At 41.4% G+C, this 19,699-nt stretch overlaps 1 protein-coding gene across 1 annotated transcript in view; it reads left to right on the top strand.

The window, feature by feature from the left end:
• Positions 1–19,699, top strand: part of ST8SIA6 (ST8 alpha-N-acetyl-neuraminide alpha-2,8-sialyltransferase 6) — a 55,459-nt gene that overhangs the window by 12,828 nt on the left and 22,932 nt on the right. Inside the window, exons 3-4 of the mRNA XM_038390941.2 lie at positions 11,738–11,833; positions 18,397–18,483. Of these exons, the coding sequence (XP_038246869.1) occupies positions 11,738–11,833; positions 18,397–18,483 (183 nt within the window). The remainder of the gene's footprint in view (positions 1–11,737; positions 11,834–18,396; positions 18,484–19,699) is intronic.

The following is a 19,699-nucleotide window of genomic DNA, read 5'->3' as shown; positions in this document are numbered from 1 at the left end:
GGAGATCGTTTGCGATTCTGAGGGGACTGTATGGTCACCTGAGTTGCTGAGCTCGCCACACTGACCAAACAGGAAATTAAATTCAAAAGTTCCCAGGACTCTTCCTGCGTACGTGGCTAGTGCATCGGAGTTGAAAGTGCTGTCCAGAGCAGTCACATTGGAGCACTCTGGGATAGCTCCCGGAGGCCAGTAAGGTCGATTTGCGTCCGCACTACCCCAATTTCAACCCAGCAAGGTCAATTTTAGTGCTACTCCCGTCGCCGGTGAGGAGTACAGAAGTCAATTTTAAGAGCCCTTTAGGTTGATGGAATGGGTTTGCTTGTGTAGATGCATTCATTATGAAATCAACCTATCGCAGCTAAATTCGACTTAACCCTGTAGTGTAGACCAGGGCTCAGAGAAGTGCTGGGTAAGTTGCCATGGGAAGAAAATCAAGACATAAGGGAGTTCATAGTTCTCGGAGGCAATATTAAAGGCACAAGAGCAAACTATCCTTTATGCAAAGGAAAGATAGGTATAATGGTAAGAGGCCAATATGACTCAATCGGGAGCTCTTTAATAACCTGAAAATAGGAATCCTACAAAAAGTGAAAACCTGGATGGATTGCTAAGGATAAGGTCAAAAGAATAGTCCAACCATATAGGGAGCAACTCAGAAGGGCTGAGGCACAAAATAAGTTACGCCTAGCAAGGGGTATAAAAGGTGTTAAGAAGAGGCTCTCTAAATATGTTAAGAGCAAGAGAAAGATGAAGGAAAATGTAGGTTCACTACTTAGGGGGAAGGAGAGCTAATAACTGACGATATCAAGAAGGCTGAGGTGTTTAATGCCTGTTTGCTTCAGCCTTCACGAGAAAGGTGTGGCCAGGCACTTGACACAAATAATATTAACAATAAGAGGGAAGGAGCACAAGCTAGAATAGGAAAAGAAGAGGTTAAAGAATGTGTAGGCAAGTTGAATATATTCAAGTCAGCAAGGCTGAATGAAATTCACCCTACGATACTTTAAAAAAAAAAAAAAAACAATCTGAAGCAATCTCTGAACCATTAGCGATTATCTGTCCTGAGACCCAAGGGTTTGAGTCTGTGATCACTTGGTAACCAATTGGTTAGGATATAATTCTTGAGCCTCCCCAGGAAAGGAGATGCAAGAACTGGGGGGGATATTTTGGGGGAATAGGAACTCCAAGTAGTTCTTTCCCTGATTCTTTGTTAAATCACTTGGTGGTGGCAGCGTACCGTCCAAGGGCAAAGAGTTTGTGCCTTGGGAAAGTTTTAATCTAAGCTGCTAAAATAAGCTTCGGGGGTCTTTCATGCGGGTCCCCACATCTGTACCCAGAGTTCAGAGTGGGGAGGGAACCTTGACAATCTTCAAGAAGTCCTGGAGGATGGATGAGGTCCCAGAAGATTGGAGAAAGGGAATGAGGAGGACCTGGGGAGTTATAAACCAGTTAAAGCCTAACTTTGATACCTGTAAAGATATTGGAAAAAATTATTGAACTGTCAATATGAAATCACCTAGAGAATAATAACCACTATAGTTTTTTGAAGATCAAATCATGCTAAACCAACCTAATTTTCTTCTTTGATAGGGTTACTGGCCTAGTGGATGGGAGGAAACTGTAGACATGATCTAGCTTGATTTTTAGGAAGGTGTTTGACAGAATGGCACATGACATTCTCATAAGCAAACCAGAGAAATAAAATGGGAGCACAACTTATTGAAAGTCTGTACTTTTCCAATGGTTTGCGGTCAGTCTGGGAGAGCATATGTAGTAGTGTTCAGCAGGGCTTTCTGATGTATATTGTACCATTGAATGTTTTCATTAATGATTTGGATAATGGAGTGGGGAGAGTATGCTTATAAAAGCTTGGAGGGCTTGCAAGCTCTTTGGATGACAGGATTGGACTACAAAACAATCTTGACCAATTGGAGAATTGTACTGAAATCAACAAGATGAAATTTCATAAAAACAAGTGGAAACTACTACACTTAGGAAGGAAAAATCAAATACAATGTGGGGAATAACTGGTGAGGTGGTAGTACTGCTGAAAAAGATCTGGGGGGGGGTTCAAGTGAACAAAAAAACTGAATATGAATCAACAATCTGGTGCAATTGCAAAAAAGGCTAATATTCTCGGGTGTCTTAGCAGGAATGATGTATGTAAGACCAATGAGGTAACTGTCCTGCTATAATTGGCACAGGTGAGGCCTCTGCTGGAATACCGTGTCCACGTATGGGCTCCACATTTTTGGAAAGATGTGGACAAATTGGTGAGTCCACAGAAGAGCAACAAAAATGATAAGTTTATAAAATCTGAATTATGTGGAAAGGCTAAAAAAAAACTGCTGCTGTTTAGTCTTGAGAAAAGAAGACTAAGGGATCACTTGATACATCTCTGTATGTGTTAAGAGCTCTTAACACTGAGGATGGAGTGCAGGTTAAAGATAATCTAGGCATGGCCCAATATCTAAACAAATACTTTGCCTCAGTCTTTAATAAGGCTAAAGAGGATTTTGGGGATAATGGTAGCATGACAAATAGGAATGAGGATATGGAGGTAGCTATGACCATATCTGAGGTAGAAGCGAAACTGAAACAGCTTAATGGGACTAAATCGGGGGGCCCAGATAATCTTCATCCAAGAATATTAAAGGAATTGGTACCTGAAATTGCAAGGCCATTAGCAAGAATTTTTAATGAATCTGTAAACTCAGGAGTAGTACCGAATGATTGGAGAATTGCTAATATAGTTCCTATTTTTAAGAAAGGGAAAAAAAGTGATCCGGGTAACTACAGGCCAGTTAGTTTGACATCTGTGGTATGCAAGGTCCTAGAAAAAATTTTGAAGGAGAAATTAGTTAAGGACATTGAAGTCAATGGTAAATGGAACAAAATACAACATGGTTTTACAAAAGGTAGATCGTGCCAAACCAACCTAATCTCCTTTTTTGAAAAAGTAACAGATTTTTTAGATAAAGGAAATGCAGTGGATCTAATTTGCCTAGATTTCAGTAAGGCATTTGATACCGTGCCACATGGGGAATTATTAGTTAAATTGGAGAAGATGGGGATCAATATGAACATCAAAAGGTGGATAAGGAATTGGTTAAAGGGGAGACTGCAACGGGTCCTACTGAAAGGCGAACTGTCAGGTTGGAGGGAGGTTACCAGTGGAGTTCCTCAGGGATCGGTTTTGGGACCAATCTTATTTAATCTTTTTATTACTGACCTTGGCACAAAAAGTGGGAGTGTGCTAATAAAGTTTGCAGATGATACAAAGCTGGGAGGTATTGCCAATTCGGAGAAGGATCGGGATATTATACAGGAGGATCTGGATGACCTTGTAAACTGGAGTAATAGTAATAGGATGAAATTTAATAGTGAGAAGTGTAAGGTTATGCATTTAGGGATTAATAACAAGAATTTTAGCTATAAGTTGGGGACGCATCAATTAGAAGTAACGGAAGAGGAGAAGGACCTTGGAGTATTGGTTGATCATAGGATGACTATGAGCTACCAATGTGATATGGCTGTGAAAAAAGCTAATGCGGTTTTGGGATGCATCAGGAGAGGCCTTTCCAGTAGGGATAAGGAGGTTTTAGTACCGTTATACAAGGCACTGGTGAGACCTCACCTAGAATACTGTGTGCAGTTCTGGTCTCCCATGTTTAAAAAGGATGAATTCAAACTGGAGCAGGTACAGAGAAGGGCTACTAGGATGATCCGAGGAATGGAAAACTTGTCTTATGAAAGGAGACTTAAGGAGCTTGGCTTGTTTAGCCTAACTAAAAGAAGGTTGAGGGGAGATATGATTGCTCTCTATAAATATATCAGAGGGATAAATACAGGAGAGGGAGAGGAATTATTTCAGCTCAGCACCAATGTGGACACAAGAACAAATGGGAATAAACTGGCCACCAGGAAGTTTAGACTTGAAATCAGACAAAGGTTTTTAACCATCAGAGGAGTGAAGTTTTGGAATAACCTTCCAAGGGAAGCAGTGGGGGCAAAAGATCTATCTGGTTTTAAGATTCTACTCGATAAGTTTATGGAGGAGATGGTATGATGGGATAATGGGATTTTGGTAAGTAATTGATCTTTAAATATTCAGGGTAAATAGGCCAAATCCCCTGAGATGGGATATTAGATGGATGGGATCTGAGTTACTATAGAAAATTCTTTCCTGGGTATCTGGCTGGTGAATCTTGCCCATATGCTCAGGGTTTAGCTGATTGCCATATTTGGGGTTGGGAAGGAATTTTCCTCCAGGGCAGATTGGAGAGGCCCTGGAGGTTTTTCGCCTTCCTCTGTAGCATGGGGCCTGGTTGACTTGAGGGAGGCTTCTCTGCTCCTTGAAGTCTTTGAACCATGATTTAAGGACTTCAATAGCTCAGACGCAGGTGAGGTTTTTCATAGGAGTGGGTGGGTGAGATTCTGTGGCCTGCGCTGTGCAGGAGGTTGGACTAGATGATCAGAATGGTCCCTTCTGACCTTAGTATCTATGAATCTATAAAAAGAGGACTGATCAATTATTCTCCATATTCACACCCTCTATAATAACTGGTTTAATCTTCAGCAAGGGAGATTTAGGTTAGATAATGGAAAAACTTTTTAACTACAAAGATAGTTAAATACTGGACTAAACTTCCAAGGGAGGTTTTGGGTTCTGGATATTTTAAAGAACAGGTTAGACCAGAGGTCCCCAAATTGTGGAGGAATGTTCAAGGGGGCACTGCCAGGCCCAGGCCAGCCCCCAAGGGAGGCAGAAAGGGAGTGCCACCCAGTTGCAGCCCTGGCCCCATCCCCAGCCTCACCTCTGTACCTAGTTGTGGGCCCTGCTACCAGCCTCCACTGCAGCTCAGCTATGGCTCCTCTCCCATCCTCGCCTCCAGCTCTATTCCCAGCCCCTGACCTGTCCATAGCCATGGCCCTGCTCCCGGTCCTAGCTCCTGGAGAGGGGTGGAAGGAGGCGGGGACAGGCACCCACCCAGTTTCATTACTGTTTATCCCCGTTGTTTCCAACCATTTTGTATTGAAGCCTTTTCTTGGAGTGGATTTGCAGATGGGCCAGCCCATACCTTCATCCTTCAGTGTCTTGTCACACTATACTGTGGTACATTTGCTACCATATTTCCTTTTTCCTGTCAATTTTCTCTCTCTTGTCCTTTCCTTGCTTTTATTTATCTTAATTTTATTTTTTACTTTTTGATTTTCCTCTTCCTTTCCCCATGCCTTATGTTTCCCACCTCCTCCCCCTCCTCCCCCCCCCCCCCCAAGGCTACATGTTGACTGAGGTAAGATGCCCACTGTGGGCTAAGGCTGTCTGTGCTCTTGCCACAGGAGCAGGGAAAAGCCGCTTGGGCCAGGGACCTGTACACACAAACTGCTTCTGTGGCCTGCCATTTTAGAGGCCTAAAAGAGGGCGGATGCCTTTATCCACATTTGTAGGAGCATACTTCTGTTGAGCAATCTAGGATCCATTTAGCTTTTCCCAACCCTGCTGTTCCTCCTATCAGCTCAACACCCTCCTGCGGAAAGTGAGGTACCCCCCCAGCTTGGGAAACGCTACCTTAGCCGAGTTCCACTAGAATTGATTCAGTTTTAAATCTTTGTTATAGGGGCCTCGAGGTACTAATATAATATAATCTATCAGAATGAGCTTCCCAGGGTGCGAAGCATTGTACAAAAGTGTAGACAGTCCATGTCTTAAAGACCTTGCAGTCTAAGGGCTTGTCTACATTTACTGTGGGATCCACGAGCAGCGATGGATGCATTGGCGGTCGATTTAGTGGGTCTAGTGAAGACCCGCTAAATCGACCACAGATCGCTCTCCCATCGACTCGTGTACTCCACTAGATTGAGAAGAGTAGGGGGAGTCAATGGGAGAGTGTCTCCCGTCAACATCACGTAGTGTGGACCCTGCGGTAAGTAGATCTAAGCTATGGCGATTTGAGTTACGTTCTTAACGTAACTAAAATTATGTGAATTTTTAGTTTAGCTTAGATTGAATTTCCCCTGTAATGTAGACAAGGCCTAAGAAGCAGCAGTGGTCTGTCCTCTGTGAGAGAGACATGGATGAGGAAACGACCAAAAAATACAGCATATGTGATGCTAATCTCCTAATGGTATTATAATTTAAAATACACAGGGTCAAGTTCATCCCTAGTGTAATGGCAGGAAGAATTTGGTCTGAAAGCTCTAGGAAAACTGTTGTATGATTTATATAAATGGTTTAGGTTTATGCCGATTGAATTTAGATTTGAGGCTTGATATAAGGTTTGAACACACCTAAAAGCTCAAAGGGAAGCTCAGATGAAATGGTCAAGTTTCCTCTGGTTTAAGGTTAAAACCTCTGGATATTGCATGGTTTCTGCCCTAAGCCACAGTTTCAGTTGAAAGATTTGTGGAACTTGGCCTTAGTCCTGGATAAAACCAGCTTGATTGTTGCTTAGTTTCCAATTCATCAGAAAAGTTGGTTTTGCACAGTTCTAAGTATTAGCCAGAGATGTCTGTTCACTAGGCCAAGCAATTTTTAGATAATCTCTGTTAGTCATACCATGAAACGTTTACTGACTGGCTAAATTATTTGTTCCAGTCAGAAATCTGCACATCTCTGGATAGTGCAATAGAATCTTGAAATGCCACTTGCAGACTGTAGTTATTCCAGTGTAAACCCCCTACTATTTTGGGAATTAAGGTATCTCTGATGGCGAAACAGGAGTAATTTTAGCCATTCTGTGACTAGGAGCCACTGCTATACAAGCAATAATACTAAAATTGGCTTTGGGACCTATAGACTTCCATTGTTTTAAAATTTTGTACAGCACCATGAGCTTTGAATGCATGCTTTATAAACAAAATACATGCGGAAGAGGTATCTTTGGTGGCCTAATACGAGAGTGGATTATAAGGATAAAAAGTAAAAGCCTCATGCTGTCATTTAGAGGCCATTTCTTTCTGTTGGTCCAAGTGCTATAACGTAAAAGCAGGCCAATGATCTAGTCAAAAAGCTCTTGCTGGGACCAATGAACTTCATGCAATATATGCACTAGCACCAGGAAATGTAGCAATATGGAAACTAAGGTTGGTTTTGTGTGCGTGGCTCCTCGCTCAAGTGTGAAGATCACTCCTGAGCAGAGGCTCGGCACAAAGGCCGCAAGGCTTAAGTGGGACCACATAGGGCCCAGGCCCTCATGCTGGCTCTCTCTGCATAGAGCTGAAGTTCGCTCCTTGAAAGAACATCAGTTCTTGCATAGTGATGTGTTAATGTTATGATGGGATGTGCCTCAGATGGTCAGTCTGCCTGACACAATGCCAGATCAGATCCACTTTCTGACCTGGCAGAGGGTGATTTCTTCTGGACAGGAAACCTAGCAGGCCAGCTTTCAGAACTTGCTTGAACAGGCTTCAAACAAGCATTTAAGTACTAGCCACAAGCCAATGGCAGTGTATCAACTGAGTTTGTAACTTTGAACCAGCCTTACTTTATGTGGAAACCAACTAATGCAAAGTATGACCGATTTTATTATCATTGGCTTTTGCGTATCTCTGAAAAACCACTGTCGGCAGGTGACAAGGAGAGTCTCGTGTAAAAAGGAACAACTGCTGTTGGATCCTCTGTGGCTGTGTGTGTTTCTGTATTTGGAGATCACTTTTGTCCTGTTTTGAACTCCGAGGCTGCTCTGGCTAATGCTTTGTGTGCCTGTGGATACAAACAGTCGGTGTATATAACAGATATGGGCCTGATTAGGCTGATCAGACTTAAACTCCATGTACATAAATGGAAGAGGTTCTGATTTACACCTGCTTAACTGAAATGACAAGTGGCACCTATGTCTTAAGTTCTCCTTGGCTGACTTTTGAGGATGTCTGCCTAAAAAGTGCTCCCTTACAGAGGTAGAGTAACAACTCAGAGCAAGTCTATGTTGCAGCTGGGGGTGTAATTTCCAGCTCAGGTAGACATACCTGCACTAGCTTTGATCGAGCTAGTGTGCTAAAAATAGCAGTGTGGCCATGGCTACATAGGTAGTGGCATTAGCTAGCCTGCCTGAGTACAACCCTGCCTGACCCCCTACCTGAGTGCCTAGCCCGAGCTGCCACCTGTGCTGACATGGCCACACTGCTAATTTTAGTACACTAGCTTGAGCAGAGCTAGCTCATGTATGTCTATTCAAGCCGGAGACTACATTGCAACTGGGAGATGTAATGTTCCCCTTTCTTTCTGGAGAAGCAGCTTTTCCCCCCTCATATGCTGTAAGTGTCCTAACACTTCTGACTATGTTCTTTCATGTTGATAACATCCAAACAAGTAGATGAATCACAAGGTTTTATTGAATATTCCCAGATCTGTCCTTAGCACAGTTCCTTTTCACTCTTCCATCCAGTCCTATATCTCTGGTTATAAGCCATGACCGTTTGCACCAGTAGCATGCATTTGGCTGATAATATTTCTCTTTTCAAGATGTTTTTTATATAATTAATCATAGACTGTGTTCCCATTTGTGCTTTGAACTGCTGCAATATAAGAATAATTTTTAGCAACCAGAGCAGGAACAGAAACAAAAGAGAACAGTGTATTCACTTATTTTTCCGTGGTGTCATTCTGGTTGAGTTTTTTGAAAGAAATATCTACATCTATAAATCTGGGCTAACCAAAATCTGCTGAAGCACATGTGTGCAGAGCTCTTATGAGAGCCAGGAAAAAAGGGACCTCCTTTAGTTCTTTGTACCTTCAACCCACTCATAAACCTGTGTGTGTGAACTGTATTGACAGAACATTTATCATCAATTATATACATACTGTACTGAGTTCAGTGCCCTGAAAACCTGCTGCCCTTATATTTGTATGCCACTCTTCCAAAAGAAGTATTAACCTAAGAAACCGTATCCAAAATCAGCCACTGAGCTGATAACAAGTAATACCAGCTGTTGTCTGTCTGTCTGTCGTGGGTTTTGGGTTTTTTTTGCGGGGGGGGGGGGGGTTAGCTATACAGGACATCTAAGAGCTAGATTGTGGAATTTTGCCATAGTCCCCAATAAAGGTGTGTGCAGAGCTGCAGCTCCCCAAGGAGAACCCTGGATGTACTCCTGGGGGAACGCTCTCTCTGTCCAGGGGGAAGTGCAGTCTGTGACTTCCCTCTTAGGGATGCCGTATGCTCCCTCTCCCCACCACAGCAGCTTTCTTGGTGAGTTGTTCCTGTGGTCTCCAGGCAAACAGTTGCAATTCTGCCCAGCCCTTATGTGCCCTGTCCTACTGGAGGAGGAAAGGCTTCTTACTCCCTCTCTGTCCTACTGCCTGGCCATAGAAGTGCTTGTCATAGCCTAGTACCAAAATGTTGTTACTGTTTGTTTGTTTTGCTCCTGCTTAGTCTGGTAAGGGCTGATCTGTGATTCTTACTTGAGTAAGTTCTGCCTGAATACGAACTGCAGGATTGGCCCCTAATTCAGTATTTGTATGCCAAATTCTACTTTGATATGTGGGCGCAGGCCTCCCAGGGACTTCATTGTGAGCCTGGTGTGCACCCAAGGACAGGATTGGGCCCCTGCACATCCCAGTGATGGTGACACAGGTGCAGGAACAGCATCAGCGCTCCTGGTTCATCAGCCTTGAGGCTGAAATGTACGAAGCCCTTGACATCCTAATCACTGGAATATGAGTACATATGCACTGCAGTGGCCTGGCTGCCGTGACTCTGAGAGCTGGATTGGGTTGCTCAGGAGAGCACCCGCACATAAGCAGTCATGAACAAATGACACCGCATCTGTGCACAAGCTACACACCTTTTAACCATGATTTGTGCAAGTATGCTCCGAGTGTCAGAGCTACAGTCTCCAGAAATGAAGCCACTCTTGCACAGTGTGAGTTTTGGTGTAGGGGTGAACAAATTGGGCATTCAAAGGGCCAGATTTACAACTAAGGATCTGGCCCACACTATCTGATTGTTAAAAAGGGTGTTCATCTAATTAATTCATACAGTATCAATAAGCACAGAGAAAAGCAGTACTTGTGGCACCTTAGAGACTAACAAATTTATTAGAGCATAAGCTTTCGTGAGCTACAGCTCACTTCATCGGTTCGAAATGCATCCGATGAAGTGAGCTGTAGCTCACGAAAGCTTATGCTCTAATAAATTTGTTAGTCTCTAAGGTGCCACAAGTACTGCTTTTCTTTTTGCGAATACAGACTAACACGGCTGCTACTCTGAAATAAGCACAGAGGATCCTTTCTCCTTCCAGTTGCCTATTGAGACAGGGTCTTGGCCTTTCCTGTGACAGAAGGGAACTCTTTAAGAAGAGTCATTTTTGTTTAGGTTGGTTTTCTATGCTGGAATAAGAATATCTTCTCCTATATCTAGCAAATGTATTTAGTATCGTTAAAGGGGATAATTTAGCCAGAAGGTGAATTTACAGAGTCAGTTTTGAAGTGTTTGGCTACAAAAGCCCATTCAGTTAATGTTGGTCCGTTGAGTGTATGAACTGAATCAGTAAAGAGGAAGAGTAGGTGCAGAGAATGAGAAGTTATGGTCAGTGGAGCAAAAAACCTCCACGTCGGAGGGAAGAAAAATGTTGCAAGAGAGGAGGATACTGTTTGATATAAAACGTGGATACCAGAGTGAAGCTAAGAGAAATAGAAGATACTTTTCTCAAAGGGTATGTCTATACTGCATTTGAAAACCCACAACCGCGAGTTTCAGAGCCCAGGTGTACAGCTATGGCCCTGAAGGAAGCTTGTGTAGACCTTCAGGCACGGGCTGGAACTTGGGCCCTGAAGCCAGGGGTGATTTTTCAGATCCTGAGTCCGAACGTCTGTGCAGCTGTTTCTAGTGCCATAGTCTGAATCTGAAAGGCCGGACTCTGAGACCATAGGTGCTGGAACGATTTTTATAGTGGGGGTGCTGAAAGTCATTGAATAAAACTGTAAACGCTGTATGTGATGGAAACCACTTCAAGCCAAGGATGGTGATGAATCCCCAGCAGCCCTAGTTCTAGCATCTATGTCCGAGACTCACTGCCGTGGATGTTAAAACACAGTGTAGCCGTACCCAAAGAGGCTTAATAACCAACGGGTCCGTCTATCAGGAACATGGGAGCAAGAGGCATACTTAGACGTTCAGGGGCAGAGGGGAGGGAGAACCGTTATTTAAGGTGACTAAATGTTGTTCATGTGACTACATTTTCTTTATACGTCATCTTGCCCTATAAAACAAAGAGGAAAACAAGGGGGAAATACTAATCTTGGGTCACTAGATTAAAACTAGCAACCTACAGATGAAAGTTTTCACATCCAGTTACGTAGCCTCCCCGAGTTACCCAGTTTTCTTTGCATTGTAGGCTATTCCTGAGTATAGCATTTTAGCAACAGCCCTGCAAAACCACCCTCTGTTATATTAAAATATTTTTACAATAAATATTTATCTTCAAAATGTAATGTTCAAGCTGCTTCAGAGTCCCATTTATTTTCTTAATTGCATTTCTGATTTACATTGGAATTGGCACAAGGCAATTGATATGATCTGAGATTATGTTAAATCATATTTGTTGCTGGTGAGAACAACCACCTCCCCTTCTGCAGAGAAACCTCACAATAAAAGTTATTCAGACTTCATTGGTAATGTTTTTTCCAGAATCTGTGGCAGTTATTAATCTCATTGTCACAGCAAATTAACTGTGGGGTTGCTAAGAGTGTTTTCTGTCTTTTGAAGATTTTCATCTTCTCTCCCCCCGCCCCCAACAGAACAACTCACAAAAATGCAGTTTACCAACTTCAGCTGGCTTCAAAATGTAAGGAGATGCAGGACTACATTTGGTCTTCATCTATCAAGAAGAAAAGGTAGGTATTTGGTTTGCTCTCTGCTATGTTTGGTTTAAATAGAAGAAGAAGCGTCTGCTCATCTTTTGCACATAATTCTCATTGACAGTAATGCAAAACCATAAAACCGCAAACTGAAAATGTGCAACTAGTGTTTGGCTGTTTTTAGCATCCACTGGATTTATTTTTGGTCTAAATTAAAGAAAACAAAAACTAGTAAAACAAGATTTCTCATTCACAGTTAAAAACGAGAGGGAGACTTCTATTTCTTCTTCAATCTAGGGTTTGTTTTGTTTGTTTTGTTTGTTTTAAATCTGCTTGACAGAATCTGAGAAGCACATTTTCCTTTGGGGTTTTCTTTCCTGATTCACATTCTTACAAACCAATACACAATCACAACAAGTGGATTCTCTTCAGAAAAGGTCTAGAAATGAGCTAGTATAAAAACTAAATTACCTATAGTGACTGTAGTATTGCCCATAGGAGACTAGTTGTTCCATTGTATAGACAGACACCATGGTACATTGTATAGACAGACACCAGCATCTCCTCTACATTACAGCTTTCATCATTGGCTGCCACTGGTGAAACTGCACCAGTGCAAAAAAAAAAACCTTTATGTATTTTCCTAGTGTAGACACTGTAGACTCTGGAGTATAGATTCTGACATCAACCTGGCTCAGGTTCCTCTTGGCCCCTCTGCCCCTGTCTGTGCAGGAAATGAAGTAACCTATTAATTTTGAATATGCCATCTCTCCACCCCCTCCCACTTGCCATACTATTACATACTATGAAAGCATATGCTTAAATATCTGCAAGATCATGGCCGTGGCCTTTTATTTGTTCATGGAGGACAAATGATATGAAAATATAAACTTGATAAAATAATACATTATCAGTCTATGCCCAGTCAAAGGCCAGGAAATGTTTAAACTTTGCTTCATTGGAAACCACCATTAAATCAGTTTTAAAATATATTTTTTTCTTTTTTTGGCCTCTATCCCACACTTTTCTTGTCCAAATTTTGATGCTGCTTTTTCCTGGTTTTTTTCAGTTTCCGTGTTTTCCGTCAGTCAAATTTTAATTTATTTTTAAATGGTTGCATCTAGGTTTTTTTAATTCTACCTCTCCCACTAGTCAAGGCCTTTCCCCCCCCTCTTCTGATTGAACCTCCTTTTTCCCCTATCTGTCTTAAACTTCAAGATTTTCTCTGACTTTTCAGTCTTTCTTCTACCACTTTTTTGGTCACTCTACTCCCCTGCACTTGGTCATCTCTTCCCACCATTTCACCCATTCCTATTGCTGCGCTGGCTTTCTCTTCTCTTGATTCACCATAGCATCATAGAACTGGAAGAGATCTCTAAGTAATCTAGCCCAGTCCCCTGCACTTAAGGCAGGACTAATTATCCAGACCATTCCTGACAGGTGTTTGTCTAACCTGCTCTTAAAAAGGATGCATTTCATCAGGCCCTGGTGACTTGAAGATATCTAATTTGTCCAAGTAAGTTTTAATTTATTCTTTCCCTATTTTAACCTCTTCTGATCCTACCTCATTTTCACTGGCAGTCCCTATGTTAGACGTCCAATCACCACCAACCTTCTTGGTAAAAACCGAAACAAAGAAGTCATTAAGCCGTTGGTTTGTTTGTTTGTTTGTTTGTTTTCCCCCCTCATTGAGTAATGGGCCTATCCTGTCCTTGGTCTTCCTCTTGCTTCTAATGTATTTGTAGAATGTTTTCTTGTTACCCTTTGTCTCTAGCTAGTTCACTCTCATTTTGTGCCTTGACCTTTCTAATTTTGTCCCTACGTACTTGTGTTAGTTGTTTATATTCATCCTTTGTAATTTGACCTAGTTTCCACATTTTGTAGGACTCTATTTTTAGATCATTGAAGATCTCCTGGTTAAGCCAGGGTGGTCTCTTGCCATACTTCCTATCTTTTCTACGACGTGGGATAGTTTGCTCTTGTGCCTTTAATAATGTCTCTTCTATTGTTTTTCCCCTTAGACTTGCTTCTCATGGGATCTTGCCTACCAACTCCCTGAGTTTGTTAAAGTCAGCCTTCTTGAAATCCATTGTCTTTATTTTGTTCTCCCTCCTACCATTCCTTAGACTCATGAACTCATCATTTCATGATCACCTACCCTATTTGTTGTTGTCCTTTTCTCAAAACTGCACTCCTCTTTGTTTCCTCCCACTGATGCTCCTTCCCACCAGATGAGTATTCCCAGGCCTATTCATCCTCTCTAGTGGATGGAGAAGCACTAAAGTGTTGGTACTACCTTACCTTCCAGCTAGTGGTAATCGGAAAGGAGAGTAGTGAAGCCACAGCTGAATAGATGTAGCTGACTCAGCAGGTAGTAGTTCTTTCTGGAGTTTTTTTTTTCCTGCCTGTTGTGCTTCAGAATATCTTTTTTTTAATTATTATTTTTATTTATTATTTATAAAGGGTCTGGTCACTAGCCCTAATGATTGTATAGGTATTCTTCAGAATGTGAGCTGGGTGTAAACCAATACAGTGACATCGGGCTGTGTCTGCAGTCCACCTAAACTGATAGCACCAAGTGAGGTGTAAAGTGGCCTTATTAGTCACCTCACATGTGTTAACTCTGAAACCTAGTGACCACAATATAACTGTCAACATTGTTACCCCTTACGCTTGCCAATCAAAGCACTCAGAAAGAGGGATCATTGGATGATGATCTGGATGACCTACTTGGAGTAGTGACTTGTTTCAGCATTTCAAGTGTTCGGGGCTTGGTTTATAGACAAAGCTTGGGAGAGTGCTAATGCCTCCCACTTGCTGATTCTACCACTGTGGCTGAGGAAAGAGGAGCTGTGCAGATTGGGGGAGGCAGATAATGAACTGGGGAGGTGGGAAGAGGAGCTGGGTTTGTGGAACAAGGCATTGCATTGCTCCATGAGTGCTGCAATTCAATTTTCATAGCTGACTGCCCTTCGAATCTAACTCTGGCAAGGAGTATGTGTAAACAGTGATTTGTACTGCCATTCCAAAGTGCCTTCAGTAATAATCTGGACAATTCAGCCTCCTAATCTGATACATACCAGGATAAATTAACTAGTTTAATATTTGTCCAATGATTTGAAAATAAAAAATGCTAGGTAAGTACTAAGGTATTTATTGTACCAAGCATGCCTTGGTGGTGATGGATGGCCTGAAGGGCTGGGTTTCCTGGAAGATTTCCATCTTTATTCTACAGCAAGCCCTGAGGGCACTTCCTAAGATTTAACAAAAAAATGATAGTTCTTTTGGCAGCTTTGTAATATCAAAAGGCACAAGGCTGCCTTCCCTTGTCTTGCATTTCCCTCTGCTTCTTTCCCACAAGATTACTGTCAGGTTAGAAGAGCCTCCTCTTTCACAGCCCCTCGTTAGGCCAGTTCATTTGGCAAGAATGCTTTCTGAAAGCAGGTGCTTAGCTTCAGCATGTCATAGGGGGAGTTTACTTCTGTCTCCCTTCTCTAACTTCTCCCTGTGGGCTCTCATCACCCACTCCTGGCTGTGGCCCTTCCACTAGTGCACCAGAGCTTGTAGGCTGCAGTGCAGGAGACTTATAGTCTGCCAACATCCCCACCTTGTGTACTAATAGACATTGCATCCTGGCCATTCCCCAGTAATTGAAGCCCTTTAGGGCCCCGTGCACGTGAGTGAGAGGCATCGTAGGGGGGAAAAATCACTTGCCTGGTTGGGAGGGATCAGTTAACACAAGTGAGTTTCCTAGGATGGCATGTCATTGCAGTGGTTGGGATGTCGGTGATAGACCCTCCAAAGCAGGAGGGGGAAGTGTGACCCACTGTTCTAAGAGCAATAGTTATTGCCCTGTCCACGTTCTGCCATAGCCCAACTTACCCAAGCTTGTCCCACCTTTGTAGCCAAATACTAACCCTTTTGGCATCATTGGCCACGTGCTGCCAACTGTCAGACGCTGCAAGAGGTAATATATCCTGGGCCATCACTTGATGCCAGAATCTACACAGTTCTGTCAGAGCTTTGAAATGAAACCTTTATCACCATCTTGGATTCACTCCATTTGAGAAATGAGTCCTTGTGGCCGCTTTAACAGGTGATGGTCAGATAGGCTTTCTGACTGACAGAAAAGTTTTCCAGGCTGTGAAACCAGCAGCAGCAAATCCAAGAGCTTCATGTTTGTTCTTTAAAAACACAAAAACCAACCAACCAAAGAAAAAACTATTTGAATATTGCCTGTGTTCAGAGAGGCTTTTGCAGCTGAAAAGAAAGTGTTAAAATGAATGCAGGTAAAATGGTGTCTGAATCATGACACTGTAGGCTTTGTCAGATCCTGCCCTGTGGGCCTATAAACTGTTTTATACTGATGGCACTGTACCAGTAGTTGGCAAAGGAGAGCTGTAGCAATCCATGGCTGCATATACAGGCACAATGTCTACTAAACGGCATCTATGCATAGAGTTTCATTAACACAAGTCTTCATTTACCATTTAACTTGTATTGTGCTCTGTAAATCAGCCAGTAGTGAGTGAGATTGTAAGTACTGGAGCAGGGCTGATCCCATCCAGCAGAAGGCAGTAAGTAACACAGCAAGACTGCATATTGTGGGGTGTGTTTTTCCAGACAGAGGCACATAACTCATTAATATATAGTTAAGAAGCCTCTTTCATTTTATAAGGACAGCTAAATGCATATAGTGGAGGCAAGAAACCTTAACTGGTTTTAAGATGGAGCTTGATACGAATGGGTTTATATGACCGGGTTGTCTGCGACAGCAGGACACTGGACTCTGTGACCCAGGAGTTTCCTTCTAGTCCTATGTTAAGTCCTTCATGAGGCCTTAGAACTGGCATTGTGGTGATCGCTTTGATTTTTCCTCAGCATACCTAATGGCTCTCTGAGCTCTCTAATATTGTCAATCCATGACATTTCTTCCCAAGTTGACAATAGTGCTCTTTTTCACTGAAGACTGTGATCTTCATCTAGTTGTCCTTAGGCAAGAATTTGCTTTCAGATTCTCACAGGTTTTTCCCTACACAATAACATTGCCCCAAGTAATTTTTTTTTCTGTCGTATTTGTAGTCTTTCCCTTAAGTTATACAATTTCTCTTTAGGTCCTAGTCTCCTTAATAAAGTTATTTATTGATAGATTTCAGCACAAAAAACCAAAACAAAGCTAGCACGCAGAGTTTCTACACAGAAACATCTACCTTTGCTTCCCTTTTAAGCAGCATAATGTAGCATTAGATATGATTTCAGTACTTAAGGCCATTTTATGCAACTGATGCTTTCCTAAAATCAGCTAAGTAAAAATGATTGGCTTCCTTAGAGGTTGTTAATAAGCTGGGGCTCTGGTAAACATGTCATGTTTCATTGCACTTAAATGTTTTTTTCAAGACCATGTGTGCTACACTGTGTATGTTTAAAGACCTGATCCAAAGCCTAATGAAGTCAAACCTCAGTGGGTCTTTAGATTGGGCCCTAAATGATTGCATTTTCTTTTTCCATTTGCAAATAGGTAGTAATTAGAAGTCTGGCAAACCTGACCAGAAAGTTAACATTACACAGTAAACAACTTCTGTTCCTTTCTCAAGCAAACAAAAGGAAAGATGCAATTTTCAGAAACATTTGCATATAAAAACCGTGGCACTCTAATTGCCCTTTGTGATTCCAGAAATAATCCTTTTCACTAAAAACACTGGGTACAGGTTTTCTGGAGATAAGTCCTGTAAAATTAGTAGTCACATAACAAACCAAAAAACCACAAACCATAAATCAGATTTGTTTTTAGGGAATAAATATACACAACTCCATTAGGTTCCAGGTACATTTAAAAAAAGCACAAATGGAATCTGTCCTAGTAGAGATCCATAACAGAAGAAAATTTCTCCTTTCTTTTGATAAAATGTTCTGCAGTATTTCATCTGTGAACTAACTTAAATCTCTTTAAAAGATTCCTTACCGTATGCAAAAACCTCTGGTTCCATATGCCCTGGTAGTGTTGATTCTGTGGTGTATACAATACAGATTTGATATTTTTACTTAAAAGATTTTTACAAACAAACTTTCATGTTTAAATATTGATAGTCTTGGATAATAAAATTAATCTTGGAAGAATCTATGAAGTGAATAAAAGGAGAATTGCAAGGTGGCTACTTGGTTTGCAACAGCTATGTCTGAAAATATCATTAAATTTTAAAGCATTTGAATACAAGAAAAAGAGGCTTTCAGGCATAACGCAGGCAGAAATTTATATATTAATTTGGACTGCTGAGTTGAGATCATTTGATTGATCCAATGAACCTAAAATATGCAAGTTCTAAACCTGTAGGTATACTGAAAAATTCTGAAAATAGAAGTTCAATAATGTATCAAAGAGGTAAAAGAAGATGGTTTAATAGGCCACAATAATTAAATGAGGATAATAGTATTACCAAGAGATAAAATGGGTCATGGAAACTCAAAGGGATTTATTTTTTTTATATGCACCATAAAAATTAATACAAATATCACTTGAATGTTTGAGAAATTGAGTGATTTATAGCTGTAACTAAATACATATTATATATATTCTAGCCTCTGATACTTTTTTTTTAAAGGTATTCTGAAGATTATTATCTTCAGATAGTGACAAAAATACAGAACTGCACATGGAAAAGAAGACCAGAAGAATATACAAAATTTAGGTAATTTAATTTTATTAATTTAAAAAAGCAATCTGAGGGTTTGCTTTATAAATGTGTGGTGCAGATCTTCCCCAGGAAATTGATACCAAATAAACCAGTGCCTCTTGTATGTAGTACATGGTTGTAAGATTCTGTTATCTCTCTGGAGCTTGGACTGTCTTTATTTCTGTGTTATGTATTGCACTGAGCACATTCTAAGAGCTAAATACATCTAGTTTCTCTAATTTTCTCTACATTTTGGGAGTGAACAATTGGATAATCTATAGAATTAGCCAAATAAAGAATTCCCAGCTCCATAAAGAAAATTGACAATTTTAAATGAAAAGAGGTCGCATAGTGATATCTATTTAGACATCTCTAATGTGCCAGCCACTCTGGTATCTGAGAGGCTTTGTAAATGTGCAATATGTTTCTTAATTCAAGGTTCTAGACTATTATTTATAGTTTCTATTGTAGAAATGCTTGGAGGGTCCCCATCAGGATTGATGCTAGATTAGGGTTCCCATTGTAGCCAGAGTCCAAATAAACCCATGCCTAAATCCATCCCTGTTCAAGACTGCATGTAAGTAAGCATGTGCTCAAGTGTTCTCCTGAATCAGGGCCAGTGGGTAACAATCCCTGCCCCAAAGATCTTGCAGTTAGAAATGCTCAACTTCAGGTTTAGTGAAGCACAACTTCATTCTGCTAATACTGATTTTTCAAGAAGGAAAAACTCTCTTGAATCACATTATTCTACAATAATATGGCAAGATGATTAAAAATTTGACCTTACAGCTGTCTAGAATTAGGTAGCTCTGGGATTTTAATATCCAGTTTGACTAAAGTCGATTTGCATCATGCTAAGGAAAAATTGTTGGGTGTGTGGGGTAGAAACATCCTTTTGTGGAGAATTTGAAATGGTATGCTCTCATGGCTGATCGTGAAGCATTGGTTAACTAACCAACACTGTTCCTGTAGCTGAGCCAATTCAGTGTACGGTGCTAAGGCCCTGACCAAAGACCACTGAAGTCCGATGAAGTCTTTATATTGATTCTAGTTGGGTTTGAATCAGGCCCCTCAGGCGCAAAGGCGTTAGAGCATAATAAGGAGCTATGTAAGTTCACATCTCTAGGCAAAATCAGCCATGCTAATTTCAGATCCTTTCAGTCATAACTCAGGGTGGACAGGGATAATATGCCTGCAGAACAAGCTGGAGGGGAGGCTGTGGTGATCTGCT

This window comes from Dermochelys coriacea, chromosome 2 (genome assembly GCF_009764565.3).
Source record: "Dermochelys coriacea isolate rDerCor1 chromosome 2, rDerCor1.pri.v4, whole genome shotgun sequence".
Classification (NCBI taxonomy): Eukaryota; Metazoa; Chordata; order Testudines; family Dermochelyidae; genus Dermochelys; species Dermochelys coriacea.
Note: the sequence above shows the minus strand (reverse complement) of the source record. Positions and strands in the feature narration are given on the sequence as shown.